This window comes from Octodon degus, unplaced genomic scaffold (assembly GCF_000260255.1).
Source record: "Octodon degus isolate 3935 unplaced genomic scaffold, OctDeg1.0 scaffold00197, whole genome shotgun sequence".
Taxonomy (NCBI): Eukaryota; Metazoa; Chordata; class Mammalia; order Rodentia; family Octodontidae; genus Octodon; species Octodon degus.
The window spans coordinates 3,559,152-3,576,959 of NW_004524773.1; the positions used below are offsets into that span (position 1 = coordinate 3,559,152).

The window sequence follows — 17,808 nt, forward strand, 5'->3', positions numbered from 1 at the left end:
AAATAAATAAATAAAAAATGTTAAAAAAAAAAAAAAAGAAAGAAAGAAAAAGAGCTACAGACCTACCAACCCCTAGGCGGCCCCACTCGCTGCATGTATATAATAATGTGCTTAGTACAGTGTGTACCTAGTAAAAATCTAAAGACTAACCCAGTAAGCCCCATCCTCCAGCTTTCCCCATGTGCTGAGAAGCCATGGGCCACTGAGCAAATCATTAGAAACAAATAACTTGATGAAAGCACGGGCAATGACCTAAATAGATGCCTGTCTCAGAACAAAAATAAAAGTGCAAAGGCCCTGGGTTCAATCCGCAGTGGCACAAGAGAAGGGAGGAGGAGGAGAAAAGAAGGAATAAAAGTGTTTGAGGAGGTAACTACCTAACCTGATTCAAATATTACACAATGCATCTACATCTATCAAAAGAAAACGTGTAACGTGAACAACTAATTTGAAGACAACAATATGCCATATTACAGCCTGTGTTGAATTCCTAGCATCTTGCCTAGTGACCCGCCTGTTTACAGCCTCCCAAGAGCTGGGATTACAGGTGAGACACCACGCCCAGTCTCAAGTGCTGTCTCAGCGCCGCGCTCTGGGGGCGGGGCCGTCATTAATAATTTTTAATTATTATTTTTATTCTCTTTAAAAAATTTTTTAGGGGCTGGTGAGATGGCTCAGTGGTCTAAAGCACCTACTTAGAACAAGCTAAGCTAAGCAAAGCACTGGGACCGTGGTTCGGTCCCCCAGCACCACATGCCGGCCGGCTCCGCCCCCTGGTGGGCTGAGCTGGCCACACACACACACGCATAAATAAATAAATAAAATTAAAAAAAAAAAAAAATTTAAGGGTGGGCCAGATAGCTCAGCAGACGAAAGTGCCTGCTTAGGCAGGCACAGGGGCCAGGATTCAACGTCTAGCCTGTAGTGCTGACCCTGCTCCTGGGCACGCTGAGAGGGCGACTGAGACTGGGCGCGGTGGTGCGAGCCTATAATCCAGTACTTGAGAGGCTGGAAACAGGAGAATCACTATGAATCCGATCTGTGTAGTGAGACCCTGTAGACTGTGTACTAAATACATTAAAATTTTTTTTTTTTAATTTAAAAAGGTAAAAAAAAAAAAAAAGATGACATGGTACTGCGTTGTTATGTATATTTTATGTTTTTATGGGTCATATAAAACAAAAACAGGGGCCGGCCATATAGCTCAGCGGATTAAAATGCCTGCAAGCAGGTGCAGGGGCCGGGGTTCAATCCCCGGGCCTGCCATGCTGGCCCCACCCCTGGGGCGGGATGGGACGGTGATTGAGACTGGGCGTGGTGGTGTGCCATGCGCTTGTAATCCCAGCTCTTGGGAGGCTGTAAACAGGCGATCACTACAAGTCCCATCTAGTAGTGAGGCCCTGAACACCCTGTAGACCTTTCCCTAAAATACAAAATAAATAAATAAAACAAAAGCAGGCCCCATGAGCTACAGAGGGATGCATGCTTTGATCATCTTTCTGCAACAAAGATTCCTGGGTGACCCCACCTGACCGTCATGCCTTCTCTCTGCTCCTCGCAAACCACTTACTTCTCAGCTTGGAATGAAATGATGGCTGAAGCGTGCTTTCCCATAAGCCCCAGTGTGCTGGGGGTAGGGGGTGGGGAGGGGAGGGAAGAAACCAGATGAGCTGTGGCCTGGGCACCTGGCGTTGGGCACGGGTGGTTGGGGTTGCATGCTGCCAGTTATTCCTTTTTGGGTATCTGTACAATTTCCCCTAATGAAAGTTAAATGTTTTGCTACTTCAGCAGGGCTTTCCTTGCCCACCCTGCCTAGGTCGGACTCCTGTTGCTAGCTAGCCTGGCCTCTGCATATTTTTCCCTTAGCATCTGTTAGAGGCTGTGATTATGCCTTTGTTGTGGGCTGGGGTGAGGGGGTGTCCCCTAGCCCAGAAGAGCAGGGACCCCATCTGCACTGCTCACAGCTCTGTCTGCGAAAGACAAGACAGGAGCCCAGGAAGCGTGTGGAAGGCCCGAGTGCTGGTACCCGTGTGTGGGTGCCTTACGTGCGCACAAAAGCCATCTGCAAACAAGAAAGTCAACCAGGGCTCCTTCTGGGACCCTGGACACCTAATGTGTCATGTTGGTCTTAGCTCTACCGTTCTCCCTCCTTTACCATGAGCTATTGCTTACAGTGACATTTATTATTATTATTATTTCTTTTTATTTAGTACAGGGTCTACAGGGTCTCACTTCACAGATGAGACTCGTAGTAATCCTTGTTTTCAGCCTCCCAAGTGCTGGGATTACAGGCACACACCACCACGCCCAGTCTCAATCGCCATCTCAGCACACCCCAGGGGTGGGGCCGGCACGGCACGAGGTTGAACCCGAACCCTGGTCCCTGCGTCTGCCTAAGTAGGCACTTTAATCCGCAGAGCTATCTGGCCAGCCCTACAGTGACATTTTAAATAGGGAGATAAATGCAAAGAACAATGACGGAAGTTTGAGTAATGTTTATGTCTGGATGGTGAGGCTGTGGGTGACTAATCTTCGCTGCACTGCTGCGCTTTCTCTAGTTATAATGGATGACACGGACGATCAGGATAACATGAAATAGGACCCATCCCACCAACTGCCCTCCTGCCAGCACCAGCCCCGGCCAGCTGCACGTCCCAGCTCCCTCGCCTGCGTCTCCAGGCAGTGCCATTCCCTCCGTCTGCAATGCCGACCCTCAGACCTTCCACATGGGAATACCAGAGTGGTCCACAGACTCCGTGCACCCTGGGAGTCTCCCTGACTCCTCCTGGGTTATGCTGACCATGAGCCTCCCAGGATCCTCTGCTTTCTGTCCATTGTGCTAAGGAGGTTTTTGTTTTGTTGTTATTGTGGTTTTGTGGTACTGGGGATTGAACCCAGGGGGTTCTGCTACTGAGCTATATGCTTATCCTTTTTTATTTTTAATTTTGTTTTGTTTTGGGAGATAGGGTCTCTCTATGAATACTGTGTGTGTGTGTGTGTGTGTGTGTGTGTGGGTGGGTGGGTGTGTGTGGTACTGGGGATCAAACTCAGGACCTTGCACTTGCCAGGCAGGCGCTTATGTCACTGAGCTGTCTCCCCAGCGCAGGGTCTCACTATGTAGCCCAGGCTGGCCTTGAACTCACAATGACCTCCTGCCTCAGGGTTACATGTGTGTACCACTACACCCAGCTTATTTTCAATTTTGAGAGAGGATCTTGCCCAGGTTGGCCACAAACTGCTGATCCTCCTACCAAAGCTCCCCCAAGTAGCTGGGATTATAGTTGGGCACCACCACGCCACAGGGAGTAATTTTATTTTTTCCTTAGCACTGAAGATTGAGCCCAGAACCTCTGTACTGAGCTACTTACCTAACTCCTCCCTTTTTTGTTAATTTTGAGACAAAGTCTCCCTAACTTGTAAATTGCCCAGGTTGGGTTTACATTGTCTATCCTCCTATCTCAGCTTCCCAGATGCTAGGATTATGGAGCATGCGCCACCATGCCCAGCTTGAGGAGCCCTGCACTTTATCTTTATTTTTGTATTTTAGGGAAGGGCTTCAGGGTGTTAAAAGTTTCACTACTAGATTGGACTTGTAGTGATCTGTCTGTTTACATTCTCCAAAGAGCTGGGATTATAGGCATGTGCTACCACGCCCAGTCCCAACTGCTATCTCACCGTGCCCCAGGGAATGGGGCCAGCACGGCAGGCCCAGGGATCGAACCCCAGGCCCCTGTACCTGTTGGCAGGCATTTTAATCTGCTGAGCTATTTGGCTAGCCTTGCACTTTAAAATACTTCCAAGACAGCTTCATCCAGCAGACAGTGTCTGTGGGTAGCACTGGCAATGCAGCGACCCAAAATGCATCAGCCCAGTCCTGTCCCAGGAAGCTCCCACCTCTGAAAGCAGGAGGATAAAAAAAAAGGGTAGGGGGCTGGTGAGATGGCTCAGTGGTCTAAAGCACCTACTTAGAATAAGTTTAGCAAAGCACAGGGCCCGCGGTTCAATCCCCCAGCACCACATGCCAGCCAGCCCCGCCCCCTGGTGGGCTGAGCTGGCCACACACACACACACACACACACACACACATAAATAAAAATAAATAATTTAAAAAAAAAAAAGACTTTAAAAAAAAAAAAAAGGGTAGGCTCAGTCCCCCCTGCCCCGGGCCTGGAGGGGATCACTGTGCATGCTCCTGGCACTGTGACCTGTGCCCCTGGCCCTTCTCTGGCTCCCTGCAGTTACCTGTCTCCAGCGATACTTGAGGCCAACTCACCCTCCTCCACACCAGTGACAATAGAGGCAAAGTTGTCATCAAGCAGAATCATGTCAGCTGCCTGCTTGGAGACATCAGAGCCAGCAATGCCCATGGCCACCCCGATGTCAGCCTTCTTCAGAGCAGGGGAGTCATTCACACCATCACCAGTCACAGCCACGATTGCTCCCTGGAGGGACAGAGGAAAAGAATGAGACCCTGAGACCACGACAGTTCTCCTCCCTCAGACTCAGGGTCCAGGCCCAGCTCCTCCCTCAGACCTGGGGTATAGGCCCAGCCTCCTCCTTCACATCTGGAGTCCAGGCCTGGCCTTCTGTCCTCAGACCCAGGGCCCAGGCCCAGCTCCTCTCTCAGACCCAGGATCCAGGCCTGGCCTCCTCTCTCAGACTCAGAGGTCCAGGCTCAGCTCCTCTCTCAGACCTGAGGTACAGGCCAGCCTAGCTCCTCCTTCAGACCCAGTGTCCACGCCCAGCTCCTCCCTCAGATCTGGGGTCCAGGCCCAGCTCCTCCCTCAGAGCTGCCCACCTGTCTCTGACAGCCCTCCACAATAATGAGCTTCTGCTGTGGGGAGGTACGGGCAAAGACGATCTCTGTGTGATTCTGCAGGATCTCATCAATTTGCTCTGAGGTAAAATCTTTGAGGTCAGTGCCGTGGATCACACAGGCCTTGGCATCCCTGGGAAGGGCAGAGAGAGCCGGTGGTCAAGGTCAGGGTGAGGAGGGGTGCAGACTGATAGATGGACAGATGGGCCAGACACAGACAAGAGAGCCAGAGGCCCAGGGCTAAGAGAAGAAAGGGGTCCCCAGGGTGGAGGGCAGAACTTAGGAAGGACAGAAAGACTGAGACGTACAGAAACAGAGCTAAACAGGCAAATAGGTGAGGAGACAGACACATAGCTAGGCCTGAGTGGGAAAACTGAGGAAGTCAAACAATTGGAGAAGAGGAAGAAACAAAGACAGAAAAGAGACAAAGATAATAGACAAATACAAGGCTTCATTGAATTTTCTGAAATAGCAAGTATTAGTAGTCCATTTGATGTATTTCATTTCATTTAGTTTTGGTGCGTGTGAGGTAAGAGCTCTACTACAGAGCTACACCCGCAGTGCCAGTGGCCCTTTTAGCAAGGAGGGCATTGAGGCTCAGGGAGGCTAAATGACTTGTCCACAGCTGCATATTGGTGAGTTGGGAGGTGACCTCCACCCTGCCAACCCCTGTGGCTACAGCACCAGGTTGCCTCCTTCACACGCAGCAGAGGACAGGAAGGGAAGGAGGTGGGTGCTCCACAGTGACAGCCTTGAGGGCTGGGCAGGGCTGCTCACCGAGGGTTGACCTGGCTGACAGGAATGTTGAGCCGGGCAGCAATGTCCTCCACAGTCTCATTGCCCTCAGAGATGATGCCCACCCCCTTAGCGATGGCCTTGGCCGTGATGGGGTGATCGCCGGTGACCATGATTACCTGCAGGAGTTGTTTTTTAGGGATGGTCCAGCCTCCCCCGGGGGTCGCCAGCCCTTCCTCCCACACACCCCCTGCTGGCTCAGGCCACACCTTGATGCCTGCGCTGCGGCACTTGCCCACTGCGTCAGGGACAGCTGCCCGGGGAGGGTCAATCATGGACATGAGGCCCACGAAGCAGAGGTTGTCTGTGGTGAAGTTCACATCATCACAGTCGAAGGCAAAGCCCTTGGGGAACTGCTCCTCAGGCAGGTAGTAATGGCAGAAACCTGGCGGCAAGGACAGGATGGGGGCCGTGAAGGCTTCAACTAGGGACCTCCATGCCTGCAGCTCACCATTCTCAGCTGTCTCCCCAAACAAATACTCAATATTCATTCTCTAAACATGGCCCCCCATTCATTCATCTACTTGTGACACATTCCAGCTTTGGGCAGCATCAGACTCCTTCCTGTCCCCAAGAATCCCCCAGGGCTGGTCCAGTCACCACAGCTATGCCCCTCAGTGCGCACCGAGCACACGCTCGCCCAGGCCGCCGAGCTCCAGGTAGGCGTTCTGGAAGGCCTCCTTCATCTCCTCGTCCAGGGGCTGCTCCTTGCCCTGCAACAGGATGGTGGAGCAGCGGTCCAGGATGCGTTCGGGAGCGCCCTTCATGACCAGCAGGTATCGGTTGTCGTTGGGGTCCTCGGTCTCATGGATGGAGAGCTGTGACAGAGCAGGGGCAGCGTGCCTGAGCCTCAGTGGGCCCTGGAGGCTGCCTGTGTCCAGCTGGAGAGGACACTGTCCCTGCCTGCTGCCCAGAGCCAGAGCAGAGGTTCTCCAGGGAGCACTGCCCACATTTCCCTACCCTAGAATGTGTGTGTGTGTGTGTGTGTGTGTGTGTGTGTGTGTGTGTGTTATTGAGGACCAAATCAAGGATCTTTTTTTTTTTGCTGATTCAGGCTGCCTTAAGGGCGGGTCTGGTAAGGCAGGTGGAGGTGGAGATAAAATTGGGGTATCCTGTGCCTGACTGCATTTGCATGAGCAGACACTTAAACAACTGAGCTAACTGGCAGGCCCCCCAAATCAAGGATCTTTACACTGAGCTACATCCCAAAGTCTTTTTTCTTTTTTTTTTTTGTTACTGGGAGTCAAACTCATGACCTCACACTTGCCAGGCAGGTGCTGGGCCTCTGAGCTACGTCCCTAGCCCTCCAAAGCCTTTTGAGAGAGGGTCTTTTTAAAAAATTTTTATTTATTTGTGTGTGTGTGTGTGTGTGTGTGTGTGTGTGTGTGTGGCCAGCTCAGCCCACCAGGGGGCTGGGCTGGCTGGCATGTGGTGCTGGGGGATTGAACCGCGGTCCCTGTGCTTTGCTAAGCTTGTTCTAAGTAGGTGCTTTAGACCACTGAGCCATCTCACCAGCCCAGAGAGAAGGTCTTATTAGGTCACTACATTGCCCAGAGGGGGCTCCAGTTAATAATTTTCCTGCCTCAGCCTCTCAGACTGCTGTGATTATAATACCAACATGCCCAGCTAAAAGATTATATCTACATAAGATATACCCAGGCCATACTCTAGAGAAACTTCCTGTTTCCTAGATTCCCTTATAGAGATCTCGGCTCATCCCTATCCTGTTCTCTTTCTCCATCTCTTGTTCTGTGTCTCTCAGAATCCGAGATGGCTCAATGGAATAAGCACTTCCCTGGCAAGCACAAGGGCCTAAGTTCAATCCCTGGTTCCAAAAAAAAAGAATTCCTGGCTGTTTTTCTCTGGCTGTGTGTCCACTCTCTCTGCCCTGCTTGTTCCCTCTCATCCACCATCAGATGGATCACTACTTCAGTGCTCCTCCTCTGAAATGCACCCAGAATCTGGCCTCTTCCTACCTCCCCAGCTGTCCTCAACCCTGGCCTGGCTACTATCCTCTCACCTGGAGTCCTGAGATCAGTGATGGAGAACCTTTTAGAGCTCATAATGCTGGGGCCGGGGAGATAGCTCAGTAGAATAAGCGCTTGCCTGGCAAGCGCAGGGTCCTGAGTTCAATCCCCAGTACCAAGAAAAAAAAAAAAAAGGGGGGGGGGGCCCAGCCCTAGCTCAGTTCTTTAAGTGGCTGCTTCCACAATGCTGGCAGCCTCAGTTTGCTGTAGTTCGATCCCCACAACACTCCAGCCATGCAAAAGTGCCCTGAAGGCATTGAAGGAGCAAAAAAAAAAAAAAAAAAAAATTTTTTATTGGGGGGCCTGGCCTTAGCTCAGTTCTTTAAGTGGCTGCTTCCACAAAGCTGTCAGCCTCAGGTTGCTGTAGTTCGATCCCCACAACTCTCCAGCCAGCCAAACCACCCCTGAGGGCATTCAGATCAAAAAAAAAAAAAAAAAAAAGCTCATAATGGTAGCAAACAGCACCCTGCAGCACGCATGCCATGGGTTTGCCACTGCCACCGTAGATCTAGCCAGGCTGGGAGCAGTTCTGTGGTAAAGCATTTACCCAGATGCACAGGCCCTGGCTTTCATCTCCAGAACCACAAAAAGCATATATATATATATATATATGAATAAAATGGGGTGGTCACTTTGGTGGACAATTTGGCAGTTTCCAGGATGGTCAGACAAAATTACCACATAACCTGGTGACCTGGAAGGAAGAGAAATGCAAACACACGTCTACACAAAATCTTGTGTACAAATGTTCCCAGCAGCATTATTCATAAGGGCCACAGGGTGGATAAGCCACAAACGCCCATCCGTGGGAGAGTGGTCAAACACAGCATGATCTATGCGTACAACAGGAGATTAGTCACAGCCTTAGGAAAAGAAAAAAGCTCTGATACACCCATACATAGGCGGCTCTTGAAAACCTCTGCTAAGTGAGAGAAGGCAGACAAAGAAGGCCACATGTTATAGGATTCCTTTTTCTTTTTTTCCTTGCAGAACTGGGGCTTGAACTCAGGCCCTTGCGCTTGCCAGGGAAGCGCTTATTCCACTGAGCCATCTCTTCAGCCCCTAGGATTCCATTTTTATGAAATGTCCAGAATAGGCAAATCTTCAGAGACAGAAAGTAGGTTAGTGGTTGCTTAGGGCTGGGAGGATGAAGAAAGAGGGGGTGGGTGTTAGCTCAGGGGTGCAGGGCTTCTTTCTGAGGTGATAAAAATGCTCTAAAATTGACTATGTAGGTGGATGCGTGTATCTGTGAATACATCCAAACTGCTGAATTAAGCACTTTAAATAGATGATCACGGTGTGTGAGTTATATCTCCACAAAGCTGTTTCTAAAGGTGCGAAGCGTGGCACGGTTGCATGCCCATAATCCTAGCACTCTGGGAGGCCGAAGCAGGAGGATCCAAAGTTCAAGCCCAGCTTGGGCAATTTAATGACTTAATGAGATTCAAAATAAAAAATAAAAATAAGGGCAAAAGCCCTGGGTTTAATCTCCAATACAGGGCAGGGGAGATAGCTCAGCAGCACAAGCCCCTGCCTGGCAAGCACAAGGTCCTGAATTTGATTTTGGTAGCCCCCTCAAAAAAAAAAAAAAATCAACAATAAAAAAACCATCTGTCCAAATCTCTAGCACTGCAAAAAAAAAAAAAAAAAGTAAGTAAATAAATGAGAAGAGTAAGAAGAGCTGTGAGGCTGTGAGTCACGTCCTGTCTGCTCAGAACCCTTTCACGTTTGTATCACCCTCAAAGTGACACCCAAGTGCTACACCCAGCACCCACTCCCCCACCTCCAACACACTGTTGGCCTGGCCTCTGCTGAGGCAAGCGGCCCTCCTGCCTCAGGGACTTTCCACAGGCCACTGGTCACCTGAACACGTTGCTAGACATCTGCAGGGCTCTCGCTCCGCATGGTTTTGCCTCACGCCTCTGTCTCTGGCTGCCCTATCACACTGCAGTGTCAGCTCCAGAGGACAGGGGCTTCACTGTCGCCCTCACTACCATGTGTACTCTCAGCACCTAAAACAGGGTCACGAGGTGGTGGCTGCTCAAAAACAGTATTTGAGGAGCTGGGGATATAGCTCAGCAGCACAAGTACCTGCCTGGTAAGTGCAAGGTTCTGAGTTCAATTCCCAGTACAAAAAAAAAAAAAAAAAAAAGCATAAAAAAAAAATTTGGGGCTGGGGAGATGGCTCAGTGGAATAAGTGCTTTCATGGCAAGCACAAGGGTCTGAGTTCAATCCCCGGTTCCTAAAAAAAAAAAAAAAAAAAAAAATTGATGAACTCATGAATATTCTTCTCTGCCCCAGAGACCTCAGGCAGCTGCCACTCTCTGCTGCATGGGACTCGGTGCTCCTCCCTGCACCCCCATAGGCCCCGTTCCTCTTCCCATAGGCTGGGTATTATCATTCAGTCCCAATTTACAGATGAGGAAACTCAGGCTCTAAAACTAATATGTTGCCCAAAGCAGGAGGGAAGTGGGGCAGAGGTAACTGTGAATGGGCAGAGAAACTGAGGCCTGGGCCACTGTGCCCAGAGCTCCGTCCATACCTGGTATTTGTTGGTGGAGTTGAAGGGAATCTCAGCTACTTTCTTGTTGCGTTCCCGCATCAGCTTCACGGAGCCAGAGGACAGCTCGATACACTTGAGCAGGGCGGACTCGGAGGCATCCCCAGCCACATCCCTCTGGGGGAGAGACAGTGCTGTCACAGCAGGCGCGCAGAGCAGGGACCACCCAGGAACACCCCGGGGAGGCTGGCGCTGCACCCACCTTGAGCACAGGGATGTTGTCCTGGCCACCCTTGAAGACAGCTCGGTTGCAGAGCCCGGCGATGTGGGACAGAGCCACCCAGGTGTGCGAGCTCTTGTCAAATGAGGTTCCTGGAGGAAGCACGTGGAGGGCGGGGGTCAGGAGGGGCTACTGAGGCCCGGCACCTAGGGTCCCCACCCTGGGCCCCCACAGACCCGACTGGTCCTCGGTGGTGTCAGCTTCGTGGATCTGGTTGTCAAACCACATGTGGGCAACAGTCATGCGGTTCTGGGTGAGGGTCCCTGTCTTGTCTGAGCAGATGGTGGACGTGGAGCCCAGGGTCTCCACAGCCTCCAGGTTCTTCACCAGACAGTTCTTCCGGGCCATGCGCTTGGCGGTTAGGGTCAGACACACCTGGGGGATGCGCAAGGGTGAGTGAGATGCGGGTGGCAGCCAGTGGCAGGTGCGGATGCCTAGCCAAATGCTGCAGCTGCCTGCCTGGCCTGGCCCAAGAGAATCTTCCATGGCCTGAAAAGGACACCTATCACCCAGAAGTGCTGTTCCTGGGTACAGATCAACAGAAATAGGCTCAGATATGTCCCCCAAGACGTGCTCCAGAATGCTTGCACGGGCAACATTTCTAACTGCAAACAACCCAAGTATCCACTAAAAGCCGAAAGAATGAACAGAGGAATAAAAAATGGAAGACTGTATACACTAATGAAAAAGCAAAAATGACCACTGCCTACAACTGCATGAATGGAGCTCCAACACAAATCAGCAAAAACAGGAACGGGAGATTTAACTAGGTGTAGAGTGTTTGCCTAGCAAGTGCAAAGCACTGGGTGTGGTCTTCAGCATAAAAAAAAAAAAAAAAAATTAAATGTTAGCAAGAAGTCAGACAAGCTCTATACAGGGGCCAGTGATATAGCTCAGTGGCACAGTGCCTGCCTGGCAAACGCAAGGTCCTGAGTTCAATTCCTTGTACCAAAAAAAAAAAAAAAAAGGTCACACAGAATTATGCCATTATGATAATTAAATTTTAAAAAGGCAAAATTAATTTATGATGTTAGAAGCCAGATTTAGAGGTTATACATACTTTTTTCCTCAGTACTGGGCATGGAACCCAAGGCCTTCTCATTGAGTCATATCCCCGACTTTTTAATTTATTTTTTCTTTTGAGGCAGGTTCTTTTTTTTTTTATGTATTTAATACAGGGTCTACAGGGTCTCACTATGTAGATCAGACTCAGTGATTCTCCTGTTTTCAGTCTCCCAAGCGCTGAGATTACAGGCACGCACCACCATGTCCGGGCTCATCCTGGGGGCGGGGCCAGCAGGGCACCCCCTGTGCTCTGCCTAAGCAGCTGCTTTAGTCACTGAGTTATCTGGCCGGCCCAGACAGGTTCTTGATAAGTCACTAAGTTGCCCAGGCTGGACTCAAACTTGCAATCCTCCTGTCTCATTTTCCCAGAGTACTGGGGTTACGGATGAGTGCCACCAGGCCCAGCTTTAGGGCTTATTCTTTACAGGGGGACAATTTTGAATGAGGTGAAGAAGGGGCTGCAGGAGACTGGACCAGGGTGCCGCTGACATGGCAGGCTCAGTTTGCACCCTTAGAGATGTGTTCACAGCATGCGCAGGCTTTGCTGCACATTATTGCCTGTCAGAATCCTGTAGACATAATGATAGGTGAACGCTGCACCATATTAAATAGAGGAATCAAAGTGCAGCGTAGCATTCCTAGGATGGCTCCCCAAGAAACAGCACAAAGGGGCCTGGAGCTTGAGCTCAGCATGCACAAAGCTGGGTTCCACCTCCAGCAGCACCAGCCAAAGAGCACAGGAGACCACATTTAATCCATGTGGCCTTCAGGTATTCTCCAGGTAGGACTGAGGACTGGGTACCAGGAGGGATATTATTTATTTATTTACTTATTTATTCATTCATTCATTCATTCATTTATTTATTTGCAATGCTGGCACCTGTGTGTCATAATTTTTTAACTTGACCTAATATTTAGACTTTTTCACCATGAGTGTGTATGTATGCAACTTAATTTTTTTGTTTTGTTTTGTTTTGTTTTGTTTTGTTTTGTTTTGTTTTTTAGGGAAGGGTCTACAGGTGTTCAGGGGTTCATTACTAGATCAGACTCATAGTGATCCACCTGTTTACAGTCTCCCAAGATCTGGGATTAGAGGCGCGCATCACCACGCCCAGTCTCATTTGCTGTCTCAGTGTACCCCGGGGGTGGGGAGCGGCCTGGCAGGCCTGGGGATCCAACCCTTGGCCCCTGCACCTGCTTGCAGGTGCTTTAACCCACCTAGCTATTTGGCCAGCTCGCACCTTAGTTCTACAAATTAAAATAAAAGCAATAGGATCACAGGTCCTTGTAGCCTACAGTGTTTCTTTAGATATTTGCTTGTTGCTTGTTTGTCTTGATTAGGGAGCCTTCCCAGTTCTAGGCCCCTTCTCATTCAGGAACAGGAGGCTCAGCCCTCTCAGTGCCCAAGGGATTCTCAAGACTGCCACAGTCCAGGCACAGTCCTCTGCCCTCAGACCAAGGGGGCCCATGCCCCAACTCCCTCCCTCAGACTCAGGACCCGGGACCCGGCTCTCCTCTGTAGACTCAAGACTTCAGGCCCCAGGCCCACTCCCTCAGGCCCAGGATGCCAGACCTCTGCCATCCCAGGGATTCGGCCTTACCGTGACAGTGGCCAGCAGGCCCTCTGGGACATTGGCTACAATGATGCCGATGAGGAAGATGACAGCCTCGAGCCAGGTGTATCCCAGAATGAGGGAGAGGATGAAGAAAGATACGCCCAAGAAGACAGCCACCCCAGTGATGAGCTGGATGAAGTGCTCGATCTCGATGGCAATGGGTGTCTTGCCCACTTCCAGACCCGAAGCCAGTGTGGCGATGCGGCCCATGACAGTACGGTCACCCGTGGCCACCACCACACCCCGAGCAGTGCCTGTGAAGCCAGAAGGTTAGGATCCAGCCCTCTGAGTACCCCACTTGGGGTTTCCAGTGGGCCTGCCTCACCTTCCACACAGTTGGTAGAAAAGAAGGTGATGTTCCGCGTTTCCAAGGGGTTGTCATGTGTGCAGTCGGGAGAGCGGGTCTGGGGCTCAGACTCGCCAGTCAGAGAAGAGTTGTCCACCTGGGGTGGGAGCAATGGAAACAGGGCTCTGCTTGAGGCCTGGGGCGAGTGAGGGGGCATGTATCTAGAGGGGTTAGTGTGAAGCTGTGACTCTGATGTCACAGCAAGAAGCCTGATTGCCCAGGTGGGCCAGAGGCATCTGGAAAGCCAGACTGGGATTTTGAGGCAGGGAAAGTACAGGACTACTTGCCAAGCTCTAAGGTACATGAGGATCTCTGAAGACTGGGGCTGAATCTTGGAATCCTGGATCTAAGGGAGAAGGGCTGGGCTGGACCCCTGAGTCTGAGAGATGAAGCTGGGCCTGGGTCTGATGGAAGAGGCAGAGCCTGGACCCCCACGTCTGAGGGAGGAGTTGGGCCTGGCCTCTTGAGTCTGAGGGAGAAGGCTCAGCCTGGACTTCTGTTTCAGAAAGGTGCTGGGTCTGGACCGTGGGATCTGATGGAGGAGGCTGGGCCTGGACCCCAGGTGTAAAGGAGGAGAGAGTGGGTCATAGAGCAGGAAAGACTGTGGGTAGACTCCTTGGTGAGGAGGCATAGCTGGAATGCAGATCACAGGCTCACCTTGCAGCCGTGGGCTGAGATGATGCGCAGGTCCGCTGGCACTCGGTCTCCACCCTTGATCTCTACCAGGTCCCCAACCACCACCTCCTCAGCGTTCACCTGCATCTTCTCACCTTCCCGGATCACTAGGGCTTGCTGGGATTATACAGAGCAGAGTTATCTCCTGGACTCCTTCTGTCCGGGGCTCACTAGGCACGACCCGCTGGCTGTGCCCTTCTAGGCCCTTCCTGGGCAGCCCTCACCTGGGGAACCATGTTCTTGAAGGACTCCATGATCTTGGAGCTCTTAGCCTCCTGGTAGTAGGAGAAGCAGCCAGTGATGATCACCACGGCTGCTAGCACGATCCCCAGGTACAGCTGCAGGGAGACGTTGGGATTTAAGGTCACAGTTGCTTGGAGTCATCCTACCACCCTGGGTTTGTAGTCTGGGAAGGAGCTCCACGTCAGTGAGCATCTGTGTCCGTCTGTGTTTTATACATGGCTGTCTGAATCTCTGGGCATATTTTATCTGTGTATCTGTATGTCTTCTTCTTGCCTCTATGCGACAAGCTGGGTTTCTGCTACTTCTGTCCTGGTGCCTGTCTGTGTGTCTGGGTCCCTTTCTTTGTGCCTGACCTTGCACTTACAGGACTGTTGGTGTTTGACTCTGTTGGCCTGCCTTTGTCTGACAGCCTGCATCTCTGTGTCTGTCTGCGTCTGAACCAAGCGTCTATGTTTGAATCTGTGTCCTAGTGTGACTGTCTGGGCTCAGTCTGACTGATTCTAGGTAACTGTGAAAAATAGCTGTCAGAGGCCCCGGACTGTGGGTGACAGGAGATTGCAGGGAGACACTGGCCCTGTGTACCCCGGCTATTTAAAGAAGGAGGATGAACATGCATTTTGAAAACTGAAGGGACAGGGAGACACTGGGGCTCTGTGTATCCTTAAATGTGAGTGGGTCTGCAGAGGGCAGGGGGACAGTACTCACATTGTCACCAGAAGGGTCATCCTCAGTGCCTGCCTGGATGCCATAGGCTAGGAAACACAGGATAGCCCCTATCCACAGCAGGATAGAGAAGCCCCCAAAGAGCTGGCGACAGAACTTGACCCACTCTGGCGTGGTAGGTGGCGGCGTGAGGGCATTAGGCCCATCCCTGGCCAGGATCTCCTGGGCTTTGCTGTGTGTCAGGCCCTAGGGGGACATAGGACTCACATAGAAACTCCCTGAGCAGCCCCCACACCCCAAACCATCACCAGCACCCCCAATCTCCCAGGACACCAAGTCCCAGCCCTCCTCACTCAGACCCTGGTCCTCACCTGCACGCAGTCTGTGTTATACTTCCGGCAAACCTCTTCTACTGACATCTTGTGCTCTGTCTGAGGAACAGAAGTTTGGGGGAAGTAGTGAGAAAAGGCCTGCCAGAATGTTGGGGAGGGGGTGGGGCTGCACTGGGTGGGGGCCACAGAGGTGCGACTTACCATCGCCACCTCTTTCTTGAGGTCATCCAGATCCCGGCGCTCCTTGCCTTTGTTTTTCTTGGGCGAGCCCTTGTCATCTTTCTTGTCCTGCGAGGTGGCGACACGATAGCTGTCAGAGCCACCAGACTGCGGGCGAGAAGGGATTCCAGAGGGACACCGGCCCTGCGTGCCCCACCTCGCATCCTGGCCTGTGTCTCTGCACATCTGGCTGTGGAGCTGCTCTGGGAGTCCCCTCTGTCTCTGCCCAGCATCTCCGGGTTCTCTCAGAACCTTGTCCCATCTGATTGGCCCCACTGTCACTGGGACTCTGGGACTCGCGGCCCCTTAAGGGGCTGTTTGGCTTCTGCTAGCCTCCCTCTCTGCATCTCTGTGTACACAGCTTTGCTCCAGCTTCCTTTTATCTCCATGTGTTTCTTTCTGTCCCTCCCTCTCCCTGAGCCCATCTAACCTTCCTACGCTTCTGTCTCTCACTGCCTTCATCTCTCTTCCTCTTACCCCAGCCCCATCTCCAGGCCTCTGCACCTCTCTTTCTGCGGTTTTCTTTTGATATCTCCTATATTGGTCTCTGTCTCTTCAGGGCTTGATCTTTCCCTTAATCTCTCTTTCCCCTTTACTGTTGGCTCTATCTCTCTGATCTCTTTTTCTTTGTCTCTCTGTCTCCATTTCTTGGAGATCTCACTCCAACTCTGTTTCAATTTCTGTGATTCTGGTTCTCTCTTTGCTCTTGTCTTTCTCCAGGGTGGGGTCTGCTGAGACCTCAGGTTGTCTCTGAGGCTTGACATTTTCTGATTCTGTGTCTTTCTCCTAGCTGACTCACTCAGTTGTGCCTCTCCATCTCAAGCTCTGTCCTCTGTGCTACTCCATATATGTCTCTCTGCCTGGTTTTTGCCTCTCTCTCTCTCTCTCTGTTTTTTTTTTTTTTTTTTTTTTTTTTTTTTTTTTTGTGGAACAAGGGATTGAACTCAGGCCCTTGCGCTTGTCAGGCAAGTGCTTATTCTACTGAGCTATCTCCCTGATTCCTCTCTCTCTGTCTCTGTCTTCCCCCCCTTTCTTCCTTTCTTCCACCTTGGTATCCCTGTCCTTGCAACTCCAGGTTTCCCCATATGGCATGTCTGCTTAGCCTGGTTCTCTTTTCCTGGGCATCTCTCCAGCCCCCTGGATGTCTGAGTCAAAGGACCAGAAAATCTTGGCTGACCTCACCGGCCTGGCAAAAAGGGAGAGGAAAGGATACTTCAGATGTTGTCTACAGCTGGGACAAAGGCCTAGGTGGGTAAGCAGCCTGCTGTGCACATGCAGCCAGTCCTGAGGACCTTGACAGAAAAGATGTGAACCTTGGCATCTCTTCTGAGGGATTGTGGGAGCCACAAATGGTCTTGAACAGGGGATGGGCATGGTCTGATCTCTGAGAACTGAGTAAGAGCTAGCAGGGATTTGGGGTACAGACAAGCACCAGGCAGAAGCATCAGACCTGGCTTGTAAAGGACAGGGTATGAGGGGAGGGCCTGAACTTCCAGCCCAGGGGCCTGGGCAGATGAGAAGGGCCCTGTCCAAAGCTGGCAGGAGGGGTGGGCTGAAGCCAGGTGCTGGTAGCAGGCGGCTGATGGATCCTGTGGGCCCATGGCCAGGCTATAAGGCTCAGCGCGGCTCAGCGCTAATCTCCTCATGACCTTGCAGAGGCCTGAGCTGTCTACTATCTGCCCCAGACCTGAGGCTGAAACCAAGAGGGCAAGGATGGGCTGCAGCCTGGGGGCCTGGCAGCCTCAAGGAGGGCGCAGGCAGGTGGGGAGGAGGCTTGGCCCGGGGCCAGCCCTGCAACAGCACTGCGTCTCACATGTGGAGGCAGAAGCTTAGGGCACAGCATCTTGGGGGAGCCACAGAGGCTTGGGGCGCAAGGAGGCCAATCCTCCATGCTGACTTCCATGCCAAGGGCTGGGGTTTCAAGACCCCCAAGCTGAATGAACACACAGATGGGGAGATGTGTCATGGGGACAGCAAGCCCTCAGGTCAAGGTGGGGAAGTGACCAAGGGCTTGAGGGAGTCAGCTGCCCCTTCCAGAAACCCTCAGGCAGGCTGGCAACTGCAGCTCGGGTCCCTGTGAGAGCTTTGGTTGGGGCCCGACCCAACCTCCAGATCTTAAGGCAGGAGTAGCTGGGGGCCTGGACCCCTAGGTCTAAGGAGGAGGGCTGGGCCCTCGACCCTAGGGTCTGGGAAATGAGGCTGCGGCCTGGACGCTAGGAATGGAGGCGGG

General features: G+C 51.8%; 1 protein-coding gene across 1 annotated transcript in view; it reads right to left on the reverse strand.

Annotated features, from left to right (window-relative positions):
* The window catches only part of Atp1a3 (ATPase Na+/K+ transporting subunit alpha 3), a 24,290-nt gene that overhangs the window by 4,478 nt on the left and 2,004 nt on the right, over positions 1-17,808 (reverse strand). Inside the window, exons 2-16 of the mRNA XM_004644354.1 lie at positions 15,561-15,647; positions 15,399-15,458; positions 15,070-15,273; positions 14,346-14,459; positions 14,104-14,238; positions 13,426-13,543; positions 13,086-13,354; positions 10,596-10,794; positions 10,402-10,511; positions 10,182-10,316; positions 6,237-6,429; positions 5,821-5,996; positions 5,594-5,730; positions 4,799-4,949; positions 4,274-4,442 (exon numbers count right to left, since the gene is read on the reverse strand). Coding sequence (XP_004644411.1) covers positions 4,274-4,442; positions 4,799-4,949; positions 5,594-5,730; positions 5,821-5,996; positions 6,237-6,429; positions 10,182-10,316; positions 10,402-10,511; positions 10,596-10,794; positions 13,086-13,354; positions 13,426-13,543; positions 14,104-14,238; positions 14,346-14,459; positions 15,070-15,273; positions 15,399-15,458; positions 15,561-15,647 — 2,257 coding nt within the window. The remainder of the gene's footprint in view (positions 1-4,273; positions 4,443-4,798; positions 4,950-5,593; positions 5,731-5,820; positions 5,997-6,236; positions 6,430-10,181; positions 10,317-10,401; positions 10,512-10,595; positions 10,795-13,085; positions 13,355-13,425; positions 13,544-14,103; positions 14,239-14,345; positions 14,460-15,069; positions 15,274-15,398; positions 15,459-15,560; positions 15,648-17,808) is intronic.